The sequence below is a fragment of the Octopus bimaculoides genome, chromosome 24 (genome assembly GCF_046866305.1).
Source record: "Octopus bimaculoides isolate indiv1 chromosome 24, ASM4686630v1, whole genome shotgun sequence".
In the NCBI taxonomy this organism is placed as follows: domain Eukaryota; kingdom Metazoa; phylum Mollusca; class Cephalopoda; order Octopoda; family Octopodidae; genus Octopus; species Octopus bimaculoides.
Genome location: NC_142951.1, coordinates 768723 through 788231, shown reverse-complemented (window position 1 = coordinate 788231; position 19509 = coordinate 768723). Strand labels below are relative to the sequence as shown.

The window sequence follows — 19509 nt, the reverse complement described above, 5'->3', positions numbered from 1 at the left end:
ATGACTGAGAGAAGGTATTTATCTGGTGTCAGGTATTTAGACAGCTTCCAGTACATAGTGAGCACGAAGGAGTTTCCAGACTGGAGATGCAATCAGTAAATGTGGCCGAATCATAACCATTTTGGCGATCGGCTGAGAAATCGGTCTTACTGCATGTTACCTTCGGCTTTTAGGACAATTTAAAACTAATGTGAAATCGATAGCTACCAAGTGAGCTTAGATTGTTGGTTATTTTTTGTGTAGCAGTCAAAAGTTGTCTGAAATAATTTGTCGTTAAAATACTAAGTGTAGCTCTGCGATTTTGAGCCAACAGTAATAAGTGGATCTAGCTTAAAGCCAATTGCTATTTCGATGTTGGGCAATCCCAAAGGAAGTTCTACTCTTCTAATGGAAAGGAGCGTCGTCGCGATTAAAAGTTTCAACTCATAATATTTGCTATGAGACTTTCTCTCTCTCTTTCGCGCGTGTGTGTAGACAAGCAAGTTAACAATTATTTATTATTAACAAATTGGTCAGCTTCGCTTCTTAAATCCGTTTCAATTAATACTCAATAATTTAATTACAAATTAAATTACATTAAGTTTGCATTTATGTGACATTAGTATAATTTCATTAGAGAAAAAAAAAAGATGTACCTTTGGATGTTGTATGCGGACCTGAGATGAGTCTGTTGAAATGAATTGATGGACCCACACATAACATCCAAAGGTACAGCTTTTTTTCTCTCTAATGAAATTATACTCATGTCTCATAAATGTAAATTTAATGTAATTTAATTTGTAATTAAATTATTGAGTATTAATTGAAACGGCTTTAAGAAGTGAAGATAACCAATTTGCTAATAATAATTGTTAACTTCCTTACCTCCATTTAACTGGATATAAACTATATGTTTGTATATATATATCTATTGTTTTAAGGGAATTTCATTCCCCCAAAACACTAGGTATTGAACCAGTATTTCCTTGGATGCAACCATCCCTTCACGAAGTTAACATATCCTCTAATTATATATATACTACATACATTATCTCAAGTTTTGCCAACCCAGATACTTCGTGGAAAAGGTAATAAGATAGAACCATATCCATGGCTTTTAATAATTGGTTTTTAAAACCCAGACACATTCTCATCTGCATTGTTTGTATTTTCGAAAAAATCCTATCGTTCTGGAGTATCTTTGACGTTTTCTCTATTTCTTTTTAAGATTTTAATCAACTTAGAGGGAGTTTTTGTCTACTAATCGTCTTGATAAACTTAACTGTTCAAGGCTGTTGTTTTTTTTCTTATCCCAATGCTTTCTATATTGCTGTTGGCATTCCTGTGAAACTCTTCGACATTCTTCGTTAATTGAAACAATCCTTGCAATTGGTAATACAAGAGATTCTTGCAAAAGAGAACCACGAATAGTTATTAGAAGTTGAACCAGTAAACTAGATTGTCAGACAGGATTTCATGTAAAATCAGAAACTTTATTTTGTGTCAGCCTCAAATTCCAAAAATGTTCAATTTAATGAAATTTAAAAGTCATGGCCAAAAAAATTATAATCTTCAAAATGTTATTCAATTTGAAATATCGAAAGCCCAGAAAAGCTTCAACAAAAGAAAGGTTTAACATTAAAAATGTTAATAAACCCACAGTGTAGTTATTATTATTATTATGATATAAGAAGGGGTGGTTTCATTTTAACTTGACACTGATTGAGGTGGGTGTTATTCTTCATTCGTAAGGGTTATTATATAACAATGTTAATAAAAAAATTATTTTTTTACTGAATAATTTTATAAAAACAAATTTATAGTCAATTACTAATTAAATGGCTTTATTTAATTTAAATTCTTTTTTTTTTTACTCTATCGGAAGCTGAAGCTGTGTGGTGACCTTTTCAGGTCTGTTGTTCAGAAGGTTGTTATCTAGTTTAAATATCTACAAGTGTATGAGAAAGATGTTGGTGGGAAAGGCATTTGAGAGAAGTGATGTGGGGAGAAATAAGTTGGAATGGTGTTTAACGTAATTATGTGGTGGGAAATTTAAAAAGAATGATTACAGAGAAAGAGAGAGAGACATATGGAGTAGTCTGTGATGGAGGAGACGACAGTTGATGTGTGTGAGTGGATTATTGCTAATCAGCCGGATGGCTTTTTTATGGATGCAACGCAGGACATTAATTTGTGTAGAAATGGTATTTTTGGCTCGCAGTTTTTGTTATGGATGTGAAATCCATTCTGTGATGGTCTGGGGAGGAATTTAGAGCAATGGTTGATTAGAACTGGTGGAGTGTGAGGGAAACATAAACTCAGATAAATATGTGTTCATATTGCAGAAAGGATTTCTTCCAATCTTCTCCGGTGGTGAAATGATTAAAGAAGACTCTTTATTTATGGAACATGGGACTCCTTGTCACACGGCTAAAATGACCCAAGATTTTTTTGGCTGAGAATGGTATTAAAAAGCTTCCATGGTCAAGCCAGTCACCAGATATGAACCCTATTGAACACTTCTGGGACATAATGGACGGGACACTTTTTAAAAAGAACAAGAAAGCATTTTCAAAGCCAGATCTTTTAAGAAACTTGGCAAGAAATTCCTCAAGAGAATATTCGTCACCTGATGAGTGACATGCCTAATAGGGTCCTTGCATTGAAAAATGGAAGGGGCATGTCTACTAAATATTAGATATTTACATTATAACAATTGATAAATAATTTGAACGTATAATTTCAGATTTAAAGAAATTTTAATGATTATAAGGGTGTCTATTTACTTCTGTCATGTTTGTGTATATACGACGGGCTTCTCTCAGTTTCCGTCTACCAAATCCACTGACAAGGCTTCGGTCGGCCCGAGGCTATAGTAGAAGACATTTGCCCAAGGTGCCACGCAGTGGGACTGAACCCGGAACCATGTGGTTGGGAAGCAAGCTTCTTACTACACTGCCACAAAATAATGAAATAAAGCGGTATTAGTGCATGCTTTCAAATTCCTCCCTGACCGACTTCGCCTTTCATCCTTTCTGGAGTCGATAAAATAAGAACCGGTCGAACACTGAGGACGATCTAATCGATTAGACTTCTCAAAATTTCAGCCTCTGTGTCTATAGTAGCGAGGATTATTATAATTTCCATTAGAAACATTATTACAATATCCGAAACACACACACACACACATATGTGTGTGTGTGTTTATACTGTACCGAGGAGCTTAGCATCACAGCCTGACGGACTAGAGTTAAAATCCGCAACACTGGTTTTTTCTCTAGTTACGCCTCTGACATGGGCGTACTTTCATATATAGATGTGTATATATATATAAATATTCGCCTCTTGTCACATTCTGTTAGTTGTTACTTGTATGCGCTGAGCTTTGTAATTAAAAAGAAATAAACAAACACTTGTTTTGATGTTCGAAGTTTCTAACACCAAGTATTTTAAGTGTGCAAGTACTTGGGTGCCGAGTATCAATGTAATTCGAGGTTTCTTATCACTGCCTGCCTCTCGTGTGTCTGTCTATTTGTCGAGTAAATGTTAAACCGTCAGCAACATAAAACCCGTCGTCGTCTATCGTGACAACACATCACAGAACAAGCTGGGTCACATCGAGAAATAGGTGTTGATATATCTTCGACATCAGAAATGTCGCCGCGGGCCGTCGTGCCGATATCAATCAACCCAAACGATTACAAAGATGGTATTTACGATATTCTAAAACTGGTGCGGCCGTCCTGGCAGCAGGATTCGATACTCTTCAAAGTAAGTCGCTCATAAAATAATGTTATAACATTTCGTTGTTGTTGTTTTAAGCCGGGTCAGCCCCGATTAATCAGAAGATATACGATCTAAAACGTTCTCTTCTTTTTTTATTTTTATTTCTAGCTAACGGTGCACATACTTGAACCTATGTTATTAAATGTATCCTTCTTTTAAGGTGGAGGATGAACGACCTGTGGGAGATTTGGCACCTGTCACTCTCTGTTCGACTCAATAACCCTTGTTTTCTAGTCTTCCAGCAACTCGATCTGCTATTTTTTTCAGTATGAACCGGGCACTATACTCTAATTTATGTCTCAACATCTTCATCACAAGCACCATCTCTGCCCTTCGCCATCTTTTCATAATTTCAAGTAAATAATTTTTTTCTTTTCACGATTAACACACGAAACATCTAACATTCAGTATAAGAAATTAAATCTCAACCAACAAAAAACACGTCTGATTTGGTTGTTTCTTTTTTTTTTTTTTTTTTTAATAATCGAAGTAAATCCCAATGTCAATGATTACAGATTTCAGAATATTTTTTAAAAAAAGTATTTGATATCCAAATCTATAAATGAAATGTAAACAGAAACTATACGTTGCCACAATATACGATTCCATTAAACTCCGAGGATTTTAAATCTTCTCGCCGACACAGGACACCCTTTGCTCAGAAGTTAAATAATAGGGGTTCTCGTTTATTAAGCCCCATCGGTCTACCTTCGTCGATAATTAATAAAAGCAAGTGCTCGAACTATGACTACCTCACCTGCTTGTAAATCTATCACTACATAATCCGTGCGGTTTTCTTTTTCTAAATCGAGCGTTTGCGATTTGAGGGAGAGTTAGCTGCTATTCCTAGCAGGTCGATTGGCTGGGTGGATGGTTCGATCTCTGCCGTTCCGTATTTATTGTACGGTTTTCCACCATGAAAAGCTGGTGATATGTTTTGCTTTGTTTTGTTTCGTAAATCCGATTATTGTTTAAAAACCTTAATCCTTTCATAATCATAATTTATTATTATTTTTTTTAAAGCTGAGTCCTTCGTTCGGGTCGGTGCGATTTAGGTCTCAACGTCCATCGCTCGACCTGCTAGATATAGCAGTCATATCGCCCTCAATTTACCGTTTAATTTCCTACTAAAGAAAAGACATTAAATAATGTAGTCCTTCATATCCTCGTATTCTAGCCATGATCATCCCATTTCTGCTTCACCCCCCCCCCCACACACACACACACTAGGATGTCACTATGTAATGTATCCCTCCTTTACATGAGGGTCATTGACCTGCTATTTCTTGTACATTTCTACGATTTATTACATGTTTTCTCGCCCTCGTTGAATATCTGCTTCTTCAGCAAGTCTTCACTGTTGTTGAGAAAGGCATGATTGTCACTAAATCTCATTCGCGGCGTTTAGCCTAAGAGATTAAAATAATTTACTCAGGGACACCATCTCCATGAAAAACAATCGCTAAGAGTATATTCTTCTTTATAAAATATGTAGAGGTTTTTCTCTCGTTTTCTTTTCTATTCTAAACTAACTGGAAGGCAGAATAAACCTCACCAAATTTTAATTAGATGACCATATGGTAATGCATGAAGCATTAAAAAGCTCACTAGAATTTTATTCTTAATGGATTGTAGATATTTATCATGATTTAAGAAAATATACAATAAGAATGGTAATAAAGTATGGGATAAAGTTGTCAAATCGGAACATGAATAACGTATCCCTTTTTTTGGTACAAAACGAAAGGGATCACATTGTAACGACATGCTACATCCATTTAGTTTATAAGAATAAATCACCGTCTTACATAAACTACTACAATGGTTAATTAAACTGAGTTAATTACCGTTTTATTGTATATTCATGAAAACAGCTAACTTAAGATTTTTCGCAGATGTTTTGGGATTCCACACGTGTAGAGTAAATTTATGAATCAACGAGTGAACATGTGATTAATACCGCTAATTGAACAGATTTTAATTACCGTTTTATGAACAATCAAAAACCATACTTTGTTGTTTTTGTAGACATTCTGGGAGTCCAGCGTGTAGCTTCTATGTGGACTCCTTCTGTTTTGTACATATTCGTAAACTTTACCATAAAATGAGCAAAAAAATAATGGAATAGGTAAAATAATTGGACGGAGTCTCGAATCAGGACGTCAACATAAATTGGATTCCTTCCGTTTTAACGAAGGTTTTCCCAATTTTTGTCTTCACCCCCGACCCTCGAATGGATGGGGGAAACTCTTTATGAAAAACAATTTTTAAAAATTTATAATGTACTGATTTTGGCCATTTTTTTTTTTTTTGCACTATGTACTTAATAAAAAGGATGGAAGAAGCTTTTTCGGTAAATATAAATAAAATAAAAAGCGAAAATATTTTCAGATGAAAAGGTGTGTGATTTAAGGTAGATTTTTAGCTGTTGGAAACCGCCCCGTCAAAACCCAACTTATGCGGGTGTCCTGATCCGAATCTCCGCCAGATTGATCCTAGCGATTACTGGTATTTTATTTTATTAGCCCCGAGAAGATGACAGGCAAAGCTGACCTCAGCAGCTTTTGAACAACAGAACGTAAAGAGCCGGAAGACATGCAGCTTAACCTTTTTGTCCGACGCGCTAACGATTCTGACAGCTCGCCGCCAAGTAGTTAGAATAATAAATCTGCACCCCCACTTCTATTACACATCGCACCGGGGAACACTGGTGTTTCATCCTCAAAAAGTTTCAGAGGCAACCCAAAACACGGAATTACGGCTATCGATGGCGAACTTCAGCCCTTTGACGACCTCTGGGAGTTGAATGGGACGTGGCTGCAGCAATGACAAAAACTTCACAAAACGACCCAATTCATAATGAACGTTTCAATGTCACATGTTGAGAAATAATTAGGCAATCACTCGAAATCAAAAGTCATCAACGACTTATTTTAACGAGTGCCCTTCTTTATTTCTTAATTGTATAATTATTGCTCTTATGCTGCTACATTAAATGTCAATTGTATTTTTCATGTGAATGGCGTTTCTTAAAGATAGCAGAGTGTGTGATTTGAAGGTTATTCGACTGCTATTTCTAGCAAATTTATTAACTGTGTAGAAGCTTCCTCATAGGCTTAGCGTGTGTAGAATGTTTTAATGATTTTATGCTTGGTTGCACATGTTTGTGGTGACACGTTTAATGTAACATCATTGACTGTCAACCTATCATGTCATTTCGATTGCTGGCGATCTGGAGTTAAACAGCAGCTGTTAAATATTCTGTCCTGGTTTCAATTCTTAAAATGTTGAAGAATTTATTTAGTAAAATATCTTTGTCATTCTTAAGCTGCAGTTTGGAACATAAGTCAGTATGAAGTTTAAGAGATGAAATTTGAATTACTTTAAAACAGTATAACAGAAGTAGGTGTGATCTCAGACCGGTTGGTATCAAAAGACTAGAAACCAGTCCAAAATTTCTCTGGGAGGCCTTAACACGCATACACATGTATTTATACTTGCATACATACATATAAGCATAGATGTATGCATACTTAGATGAGGGAGTTCTGAAAAGTTCCTGGGTGTTGCAAAAGGCCTGGTTGGATGCCCAATCTTTTGAGTTCTTTTACAGGGCTTAGAAAAACTGAAGGTTTGCTGCAAGAAGTGTGTAAATGTGAGGTGGGGGGGTATGTTAAATAAAATCATAATTAACTGATCCTCCTGTATTTTCTTTTATCCAAAGCCAGGAACTTTTCAGCCCCCACCCCCTCGTATGCATAGATACATGTATTACTGCATAAATGCATGCATCACTGATTACTGATTGGCAACTCAAGCTGGCTGTGGACAAGTGCAGCACCAAGCATTTTGGGGAGAAAACCTTACTTTTACATACTCCTTCAACAACACCAATCTTATGACATCTTGTGAATGTGATCTTGTGAATGTTAAGAGTGATCTATGTAGTACAAACCACATCTCTAAGATTATGCAAAAGGCTGAGGGTGTCATAGCATCACTCAACTGCTTTCCAGATATTTATTTAAAGCTGTAAATGGTGATAGTTTATTTACATTTAGAGTTTGCATCAGCAGTCTGGAACCCCTACCTTACTTAGCATATCAATCTCCTGCGAATTGTTCAGAAACCTGCAACCAACTGGAGATCCACCATCAGGCATCTTCTATACTTTAAATGTCTTGCTTCCTTGGGCTGGGACACATTAAAGCTTTGCCTGTAGTCAGATCTTTAATGACACCCAAAACATTATAAAGAGGAAAGGGTGAACAATAAAACAAATTCAAACAAGTTTTATTTTTGCAATGGCTATAAATAAATCAATGTTTTATGCTAAAACCAAAAAATTTATAAGCATGAGGTTCCTTGACTTGGTTAAAACTTTTTTTAGTTTCTCCTGTTTTAAAAGGTAGTTAATGCATTCACTTTCCTAAATAAACAGAGCAACAAAGCCCAAAGTATGTCTCTTACGTTGTTGTTATATGATTTGCATTGCATAATCGATTCTAAGAAAGGAGACGGTGACAGAAAATATTGATATGTCTATGAAGGAAGCCACACTGGCTGATATCATCATAATCACTGCAAACCGTTCGTCTGATCCATAAACTCTTCGCCATGTTAGATATGACATTAGTTTTTTTTTAAGTCAATAAATTTGTATCGATTCTTTTATTACAACAGGTGACAGTTAAAAAGTTTTTAAAAAATAAATAACCAAACAAAACTGCTATTGCATGTTTCTTCATTGTGGCCTGACATAAAAGCATTTCCAATTCAGTCTACTGCCAAAAGGTTTGCTGACCTTTGGTCTTGCTGATTGATGTTAGCTGGACATTTCATCATCATTGTTTTAACATCCACTTTTCCATGCTTGCATGGGTTAGATGGAGCTTACTCAGGCAGATTTTCTGTGACTGGATGCCCCTTCCTGTCACTTTATGTTTTCTTCATGGCCAGACACGTTTCTGTGGAAGATTGGAAATTAATTACACTCGTTTACAAGAATCATGCAATGTCAAGACAAGGAAACACAAATACACACACACACATATACAACAGGCTTCTTTCAGTTTCCATCAACCAAATCCACTCACTGAGCTTTGGTCAACTTGTAGCTGTAGTACAAGACATTTGCCCAAGTTGCCATGCCGTGGGACCGAACCCAGAACCATGTGGTTGGTAAGCAAACTCTCTAACCAGACACTCACATGTGATGTTAATCTATGAATTGCATTGTATGTTTTTTAGTATATTATTTTTTTTTGTTGTGTTGGCAGGTTTTCAGTGAAGGGATTACCAATCAATTGGTGGGTTGCTACCAAAATGATTCACGCAGTGACATGGTCCTTGTTCGCCTCTATGGCAAAAACACTGAGCTTCTTATTGACCGCAAATTAGAGTATTTATCCATGAACCTGCTGCATTCCAAAGGTATGGCTCCAGAGGTTTACTGTTGCTTCAGCAATGGTATGTGTTATGGCTATCAACAGGGACGGCCCATAAACGTACATGAAGTGTGTGATCCAAAAATTAGCGGGTAAGAACAAAAATCCCTTTTTATCAACTGAGAAATCAGTTTAAATTTAAAGTGTCTCTTAACCTACTTCTTGCATTGGTCAACCATTCCACTCTATAGGGGGGGGGGGTGCAAGTGCAAGCTTTCCCCCTCTTCCTCTTGTCACCAAAGCCAATAGACAATTTGGTGTCTGAAGAAATTTCAGCACAATTGTTCAAAGTGAAAGTCTTTTTTTGAAGTCTGTATTGCATTGTCTTTATGTTGAAAGACATAGAAACACACACACACACACACATACACAAAAAACAACAGCAAAAAATAACTATGCATATATATATATATATACATATAGTCTTTTTTTGAAGCGTATTGCATTGTGTTAACAGACTTACACTTAGAATTCCTGCATTTTTAATCAAAACTTGTTAGTTACTATGGTGATAACACTATCTATCTATCTATCTATTTATGTCTCTTTCATATACTCTCTCTCACTGTATTTTTCTCCTCCTTTTCTTCTAAAAATATGTCATGACATATTTTGATTCCTCTCCTTCTTTCCTTACTTTTATCAAATGTCACGACAGACAGACAGACGGAAATCTACTTCTCTTTTATAATATAAGCTTATTGACTTTTCCAAAAAATAAGTTTAAATTCTTTTCTTTGCTATTTCTTTATTGAATTGATTAGCTATTGATCTACTGGTCATTGATTTTAGATAGTAATTTTGGGTTAATTTTCTGGAAATCTCAAAACTGTTTTCTGAATAGGCAAAATTGCATCCACATTGTCACACTTCTGACCTTATTAGGTCAGTCACCATACAACAGCCTTCTCTTATCCATAAATTCACTTGTGTCATTCTACTCGAGTTATTTATGCACATACAGTTTTATCAGTGGTTTACACTGATAGATGCACGTCGTTCCAACATTAGCATTAAATTACTATAAAAACATTGCATTATTCATAGATTTTCACCCCACCCCCCTTCCAATAAAACTGGCATAGAAAGTAGCAATGGTTCGTAAGGACTTCAATAAAACAGACAGAAACGAAAGGGCATCATCTATTTTAAGTTGAACATCTTTTCTTGACAGCTGACTTTAAATTTTAGTTAATGATATAGTATTTCAGACTAAAATTACCTTTGGACAAGACATATATTGAAATTGAATGAATACATATTGAAACTTAGCCCATTAACGTACTGACATGTTGAAAGTAGCTCATCCGATTTAGAATCTCAAACATCTAGCCGACCTTTCCGGGTCATGTTTTAATGACAGATATCCATCGACAGAAGAAATATTTCGTTCACATTGATCTTACAAGTTGCAAGGAACTGCAGTCTTCATGAAATCCCCCTCTACCTCCTCCTATTACTAATTCTTTCCACTATAAGTACACAACCTGAAATTTTGTTCAACTGGTACTTATTTTATCAACCCTGAAAGGATAAAAGGCAAAATTAACCTCAGCAGAATTTGAACTCAAAACATAAAGATAAAGAAATGCTGCTAAGCATTTTGTCCAGCATGTTAATCGTTCTGTCAGCTCACCATCTTTTCTCTCTCAATAAAATCAAAGAATTCTTTTCACCTGTTTCTTGAGACAATAAAACAAAAAAGAAATCAGCGACAACATGCAGCAGAAGTATCACCTTTGGTTTGTCTTCATGGAGGATTGGAGATATCTGCTGGAACACTTTCATGAAACCATATTGTGGAATTAAATAGATTCTACACATTTCCATTGCAAATGTGGACCATTGAGCATTTCAATGTTCTTTTACACAGATGGGCATACATGCATGAGAGAAATGGTTTTCTTAATGAGAATCATTTACTGAATAATTTTGGGTGGAGGTTGGTGTGTCCAAACGGTAAACTGTACGTAGGTTGTTACCATGTCTGGTGCTGGGTAAAACAGCAAATCCTTATTGAAACCTTTTGTATAATTAGGCTTCACTAGCCATCTTTGTTTAACTTTACACTCGTTCTGTACCATCACATGGTTCAATCCTTATTGTGATGTGGTGGCTTGTATGCCTTGATGACCCTGAGAGCTATGCCAACAGAGCACAAGCTCCTGGCAGGAGCTTGGACAAGTGAAAGGATGGACAAGTGAAAAGGATGGAGGCCAGACAGATATGGACCACCTGTTCCCAGAGGTAAAAATGGGTTTGCATAGGGCCAACACCCTTAGCTAGAAATATGCAAAATTACAGAAGCATCAATGACAATACAAAAACCTCAAGAGCTTGGAGAGGAAGACCTCCTTTCAGTGAATGGCACAGAGTTGAGAATTGCAGAGAAAAGTGGTTGATGGCCTATGCACCATAGGGAAAAAATGGCATAAGTCAGTAACACTCATACTGCCAACTATTTAACTATAACGTCCCTTTGTCACTAATTAAACCATACCTCTTAGTCTATTGTACTACATGTGTGGGTACATATAATTGATGTTCTGATTATACCAGACGTGTGTGTATAGGAAAAATATGTATTAAATGGCTGCACCATCTTGATATTTTTCCAGATTCCTACACCACCATTTTAATCGTTTTGTGTATATCTAATATTTAATTTCTTAACGACTTGTCTCATTATCAGTCTGATTACACAAGAAATGGTCCGCTTACACAGCATCAAAGCTACTGATGTTGATGATTTTCAAACTTACAATGTGTTCTTCAAAGGTGAACCAATTCTGCTCAAGAAAATGAAGAACATGCTACAGATTATTCCAAATAAATTTGAAGACAGCCAGACACAACAAAGGTAAAGTACTTTCAAAGGTTCTTCTAAGAAATGCTTTTTTATCCCGTGTTAATTTCCCTTTAACAAGTTCTTCCATATTTCCTCCTCCTTCATTCTTCTTTATTGCATTGAGGGTAAATATACAAATGTATTGTACAATGCGTGGCACACATATTTGTGCAGACATGTAGCTGAGTCCACTAGGGGAGCTTTTTTGCGGGGATTACCATGAGTTATATAAATCCATATATCATGCATTCTCTTTTTTTAGGTACGCATCTGAGATTTTGGGTAAAATAAAGCTGTGGGATGAGTTCAATGGACTCTGCAAGGTATTTGAGAATTGCGATGTGCCCATAGCCATCTGCCATAATGATCTGCTCTTGAACAACATCATCTACAATGCCAAAACAGGTTTGTACAGCCACCAACATAATTAATTAAACAATTAGTTTTTATGTTTGTGATGTGGTTTGATATGTGTTAATGAATCATTAGACTTGGGAAAATCAGCTCAGGAACTAAATACTGGAAAACATTGTTGGTTGGTTGTATCCAAAGAGAACGATACAGTGGTACCTTGGTTTCCAAACAACTTTGATTGTGAATAAATCGTGCTATATATATATATATATATATATATATATATATATATATATATATATATATATATAACAATTAGAAAATGGAGGATAATATGCTGAACCCAACTACTTGCAGACGGTGTATCCCGTTGAATTCATTAATTGAATTCATAGCAAAAGTGACAAAAAAAGAAAGAAAAAAACCAAAGCACAGGTGTTCATGGCAGACTATGTTATTTTGGTATTTCTATATGTAAACCAGGTTGGCAAAATAACATAGTCTGCCATGAACACCTGTGCTTTGGTTCTTTCTTTTTTTGTCACTTTTGCTATGAATTAAATTAATGAATTCAACGAGATACACCGTCTGCAAGTAGTTGGGTTCAGCATATTATCTTCCATTTTCTAATTGTTATACAAATTTTGGGTAAAACCTCCACTTTTACCCGCTCCCATTGATTGCACCTAGTATAGCACTAGGGTAGCAATAATTGGGTACCCTCCCAGCAGTATACCGGATAGATACTATCCCTTAGTGGGTTGTACCCCCAACCCCTAGCTCTCTCACGTTTATATATATATATATATATATATATATGAGAGAGAGAGAGAGAGAGAGAGAGAGATATACATATATATATATATAAAGCACGATTTATTTGTGATCAGAGGCGTTCATAAACGAAGGTACTACTGTATTAAATGAATATGAGAAAGACAGGAGATAAAGTATGATTTATTTGTGATCAGAGTTTTTCGAAAGCCGAGGTTCTACTGTATATGCATATAGACTGGTAGTGTGTCTAAGGGCACCTAGAAGTGCAAAACAGTTGACAACATTTTTATACGTATATATATATATATATATATATATTTATCAGCTGTATCAAATGCGGATTCTGAGAACCATACGTCAAGAACAGAGAGAACATTGTGAAATGGCCATAATACTGTGGATACCACATGATTAAATAAATATAATACTGTGGATGCCATGTGGTTAAATAAATTACCTCCTCATTCTATAGTTCTATATATATATATATGAGTTTGTGTGTGTGTGTATGTTTGTATGTATATGTATGTCTATGTATATATATGTATGTATATGTGTATATGTACACATACATGCACACATATATACATGCAAACAAACAAACAAACAAAAAAGGATCAAACATTCTCCTTTTGTTCAGTCAGTCAAATTATATGCATGAATGACTTAAAAAATAACAGCCAACAGTTTGAAGTTTTCTGTGTCATATCTCATCATGAAGTGACTGTTTGTAGATATACATATACATACATACATATGTATGTATACACACACACACACAAAATGGGCTGTTTTTCGGTTTCTGTGTACTAAATTCAATCAGAAGGCATTGATTGACCTATTGACTGGGGGCTATGTCAGAAAACACTTGCCCAAGGTCCCATGCACTGGGATTGAACCACATGGTTAGGAAGCAAGCTCCTTAACCACACAGCCACACCTATGCCTATATACATACATACATACATACATATATATATATATGTGGCAATCATCTTGTCCTACTTGAAATGAATGTATTATTAGAATGCCATGTTCCTGTGGTATTTACCCTGAGAGATCCTCTTTTATAGACATAGACATATATTGGTAAGAGTGCAGAACAAGACCTTTGGTGATATGCTGTGCTTGAGAAGACTTGTCAAGTGGAATCATAGTTCGTGGCTGTTGCCAGTAGCATGATCCTTCAAATGTTGGTCCTCACGGAGGTGATGACGAGTAACAGAGACCTTTGGTGATGCTGTGCTGAGAAGACTTGTCAAGCAAACTGAAATCGTAGTTGTAGTCGTGGCACATAAATGCACCCATTATACTCTCAAAGTGGTTGGCATTAGGAAGGGCATGCCAAATCAGACTGGAACCTTGTGCAGTCCTCCAGCTTACCGGTTTTCAATGAAACCGTCCAACCCATGGAAAGTGGACATTAAATGATGATGATGATGATGACACATATATATCGCTACACACACAATTATATAGCTGTGTGTATGTATTTATATCCTTGTTTATTATACAAAATTTTGCTTAATGAGCTTTTCCTGTTCGTTAGCTGTCTCTGGCTGTTATTCTTACATTATATTTTCTTTTAATTTTTCAGATTCAGTTTCTTTTATAGATTTTGAATACACCAATGAGAACTACGTCGCCTATGACATTGCCAACCATTTCTGTGAATATGCTGGTAATTAACACTCATCAACATATATTTTAATTAACGTTCTGTCATCAACATATATTGTCATCATCCTTTACATCAGCATCATCAGTATTAACATGTTGTATTTCTTTTTTATAGGTGTCGATGAAGCTGATTTCTCTCGTTGTCCAAATGAAGCATATCAACTGAAATGGATAAAGAACTACCTAGAACTCTACAAGAAAATGGCCTCTCCAGAAGGTTCTAAAACCGATGCTGTCACTGATGAAGAAGTCAGACACATGTATATCTGGGTTAACAAATTTTTTGCAGTAAGTATTCGTCAATATTTCAGACTTAATCTCATCAAATCCTGCAAGAGTGACAAATGTGGAGAAGCTAGATTAAGGCCATAAGGCTATGCTGGATTATTTGTTTTACACTTGATCAGCACTGGTATGGGTCCCAAATCCAAAAATGGGGTTTTGCTCTGCTATTGATTATGATTATAAGGAACTTATTGCAAACAGTGTGTGTATATATATACATACATACACACACACACACATGTATGTATGTATATGTATGTGTGTATTCATTTTTTTCTATTTATTTTGCAGGCTTCCCATTTCTTCTGGGGTATTTGGTCTCTAATCCAAGCATATAATTCTGTCATAGAATTTGATTTCCTCAGGTCCGTATCACATGGTTCACTCAACCAATTATTTACAAACTTGTTTTTAATTGCACCACCCTAAAATCCAACCCAAATCTGAACATTTGTTCCTTGTTGTTGAAACTTCAGAGATACAAAATAGCTTCATAAATTAACAACCCTTCAGCTGTAAGTTCATTTATGCAGCAATGTCTTGGTTTTAACTAATTAGTAATATTGATTAGTCATACAATTAATGATAACTAATAACACTGAACGGTATACTAATGTATTTTGTCTGTTGCAGTTATGGTATTCTCCGTCTCAATGAATATCTTCGCTGTAAGGACTCCCTCTACGTACAGCTGCCCAATTCGAATAATCCCTCTTAGCAAAACATTGACCTAAGGTAGGTAACTCTTACAACTTATCTAAAGTAAGCCGTAATTGGGATGAGCTCAAAAGGATTTTGTATGACTGCCAAAGCTTCAGCGTTAGCACTTTATAGGGATAAATTGATATAAAATATTTGACTGAGTTTATAATCATGCCCTCCACTTATTTTAAAATTACATCGTCAACATCATCGGTTCTAGAGCAGCATTCTTCACCCTATGAGATGGGATCAGTTCTAGGACCCCTGTTGTTTGTTGCATAACTCTTCCCAAGAAAAAGAAAATGCTTTGAGAATTTTGTCATAGACAAAAGTAAGGAAGTACATTTCCAACTATGTATGCAGCCACCAGTTTCAATCACTTTGAAAAGTCCATCTCGTTAGGCTGAAACAAAAGGTAAAATAAAGTGAAGTAAATGACTTGATTATTTCATAATATCAGTTCTGGAAGTTCCCAGTGTTTCTCTTATAAAGATCACACAGTGTTGTATTTTATTTTCTTCTGATTATTGCCAAGCTGTAGTTGACAGCAGTAGTAGGCCTCTGTTAATGAAAGGGGCCGCAAGTTGGGTAGAGTGGCTGTCTCACCTGTTGTTACTACACTTGAAGGCCCTGTCCACAAGTATTGCTCTGCTGTTTTTTTCTTTTTTTTTTGTTGAATTTGCATTTCCTCCGCAGTAATCCTCAGTTTCATCTCTCATCTTTTTAAACTTTTGTCTAGTTTCAGACTCCAGCAAGGGTGACCACCAACAATGTCGTCTCACCTTTCAGCATTCATATAAAGGAACATCATGTTACTCAAACGTCTTTGTAAACAAAGATGGGAATCATACTTGCGGTCTCTTACAGAAGTCAGTTCATCTTATTACAAGTCTTTTAGTGGCATGTGGTAGCATGCATGACCCAACCAACAGAGGTGTTGTTGTTGCAGTAGGATGACAAGACTGGGTGTCTGCATGCAAGCCACAACTTCATCGTTGGTGACTTGGTCGTTCCATCTGATCTTTCTATACGTTTATAGTGCTGAGTTTTAATTCCTGCTTCAGGAGAAGCTACTTGCTACTAGAGGTTGACAACCTATCCAGAGAGCTAATCAACCTCAACTCTCATGATAAAGATTAATTATATAATCCTAAATAATATATTTATTGAGGATTAAAGTTTTCTTATAAAATATAATGAGCATTTTTAAATAACATGTTTAGAATCATTCTACACACGTTACATACTTTATTTTCTTCCAGATGACTTGGAGAATTGTTTCTTGCGTGTGTGTGTGTGTGTGTGTGTACCTTGCCATGTTTTGAAAGCTTTTTACAGTCATTTAAATATTCCTTAATCCATTTAACTTCTTCAACTCCGATGTCTCTATTGGGGAAACATTACCAAGTGCTTAACTTTATATCCTGGCTTACGTGAGATATAAATGAACAGAGGGAAGTTGTTTTTTTTTTTTTTAATCTAAAAGGAATTTTATGAAAAGAGAATAAATTGCAGTGAAATTGGTTTATAAATGTTTTTTTATAAAAAAAGGTCACCCCCTACCATTCTGTACATGTGTGACTTATAAAACTATTAAACTGTTTCAAACCATCTGTAAATATACTGGAATGTTGTTTTTTAACCTTTACAAACAGTTGTATCCATTACTTTGAAAAAACAGCTAGTCCATTTATTTATTTTTTTTATCTAGTTTCAGCTCAAGAGCTGTGACCATGCTGTAAACATAATAAAAAACAAAAAAACTGTATTTAGCAAATAAATATTTTTCTAACTTTTTATAAATGTAAAAATTCTTTTATTGTAATTTCATTTTTGTATTTGGTTTTCAAGCTTATTGATGTGAATTCGTGCCTTGATAGAAATTTTGTTGTGTCTTGGGAGAGACATTATGTTAATAATAATAAACAAAACTCAAGGCAAAGAAGATTGAAGAGAGAAGGCATGTCATTGATGAGGTCCCAAAATAGCAACAAAAGGACTTTGACAAACTAACAACTGACTGGTTGTTTAACCAACAAATTAAACAAACAATCATTTAGTTGGTTAGATATCCAACCAACTGACTAACAATATGGAAGTGATATTGAACCAGTGCATGTGTTTATTAATATTATTAATGATGCAATGACCCTCCCAAGACACAAACTTTTATGATAATTTTATTGTAAAATTATGTCAGGATCTCATTGACACAACCTCATTGTGTCAAAATATGGTTTTCCTTCATTTGTTAGGATGTTTGTTATTGTGTCTTTAATGGAATTAAAATTGTATGATTTTTCACTGGTTTTTAAGAGCCAGGGTTCAGTGCTGGTCAAGTGGCAGTATACCTCATTTCTGAAACATGCAGAGAAATGAAACCATGATTTCATTTATAAGTATTAAAGGCTTCTAATTTAGTTAGAAACGATTAGCCAACTGCATTTAATGTCTGTCTTTCAGGTTGGCCTGAGTTGGAGGGCTTCATAAGATTTAATGAGCTGGACGACTACATCATGCTTCAATGTCTTCTTTGGCATCGTTCCTACAACTGGATGCCCTTCCTAATTCTGACAACTTTGCAGAATGTATTGTGTGCTTTCATTGGGAAGCAGATGTTAAATAATGATGATGATGATGATGGTGACAGGAATGTCTAAGCAACATTATAGGTACCCCCACCCCATCCACCGCCTCATATTTCAATGCACTGTATTGATCTATTGACGGTAAGCCACAAAATACATAGATCAGAACCAAGCTCGTAGACCTGTGAGGTTGATGGCTAACTGCACGGTGTGTCAGTTGCCTTTAAAAGTTTACTGCAAATAAAAATTGAGAACACATTTGCTCAAGAAAAATTTACCAAGTAAAAATCGTTTTATTTTTAAATATACACAAAAGGTTTATGAGGGTGTTATCGATGGGCTAAAAAAATATGTTTAGAAAGTAACCAGCATAGCATTTTGAATGCCATGTAATAAGTGAACCGTAACATTACAGTTGTATGTTCTCAGGTGTTGTTTTAACCTAAATTTACCCAGCTTTGGCTCACAAGCTGTTGTTGCCCCTCTCTGTCCTTCTGCTTCTTTTTACATTCAATTCACATTCCGACATTGTTTTACTTTTTCTTTCGTTAAGCCAGCAGTGTGTCAGGGAATGAGACCATTGAACTTTGATGGTGTGGCACAACTTTAATGGGAAATTCGACTGGTTTTGGCAAAAGCACTTTTTTTAAAGTTGGTGACAAATACACACACACACACACATGTGAAAGATTGAGAGAGAGAGAGAGAGAGAGTTAGGGGAGAGGGAGACTTTATCATTCATTAATTGAACATGATTGACACAGATATTTTCCCTCTCCTCACACACACACACACACACACACACACACACACACACACACACACACACACACACACACACACATATATATTTAGAGCTAGAAAGGCTTGGAGAAATAAACTAATCTGGAAAAGAAGAGTATGGAGGCTCCAAGACCCAAGAAACACAAAAATTTAGAGATTTTCAAATGGAAGCTTCTGACAAAAGAGGGAGGAAGAGTTGGGGATACAAAGCTCAGGGAACAATTGGAAGTTCCTGTGGGACAATCTACTGAGAGCTACAGACGAAATGTGTGGTTGGTGC

The 19509-nt window shown here is 35.7% G+C and overlaps 1 protein-coding gene across 3 annotated transcripts; it reads left to right on the top strand.

Moving 5' to 3' along the window:
- Positions 1-455: 455 nt before the first annotated feature.
- Positions 456-17669, top strand: LOC106871376 (ethanolamine kinase 1). 3 transcript variants are annotated; one of them, XM_014917794.3, is made up of 9 exons: positions 456-3750; positions 9045-9304; positions 11905-12072; positions 12323-12465; positions 14789-14872; positions 14987-15159; positions 15448-15521; positions 15790-15891; positions 16598-17669. In XM_014917794.3, exons 1-8 carry the CDS (start codon positions 3634-3636, stop codon positions 15872-15874), a joined length of 1104 nt encoding a protein of 367 aa, XP_014773280.1. In that variant the 5' UTR covers positions 456-3633; the 3' UTR covers positions 15875-15891; positions 16598-17669. The 3 variants fall into 3 exon arrangements, with proteins under 3 accessions (XP_014773280.1, XP_014773282.1, XP_089196870.1); XM_014917796.3 differs by having other exon boundaries at positions 636-708; XM_089340744.1 differs by lacking the exon at positions 456-3750 and adding an exon at positions 3785-4121.
- The last annotated feature ends 1840 nt before the right edge of the window (positions 17670-19509 follow it).

Excerpts from the sequence above, each read along its gene's own strand:
- LOC106871376 (XM_014917794.3), top strand. The coding sequence starts at position 3,634 with ATGTCGCCGCGGGCCGTCGTGCCGATATCAATCAACCCAAACGATTAC. Across the intron at positions 12,466-14,788 it reads CATCTACAATGCCAAAACAG|ATTCAGTTTCTTTTATAGAT; the intron begins GTTTGTACAGCC and ends TTAATTTTTCAG. Across the intron at positions 15,160-15,447 it reads GGGTTAACAAATTTTTTGCA|GCTTCCCATTTCTTCTGGGG; the intron begins GTAAGTATTCGT and ends TTTATTTTGCAG.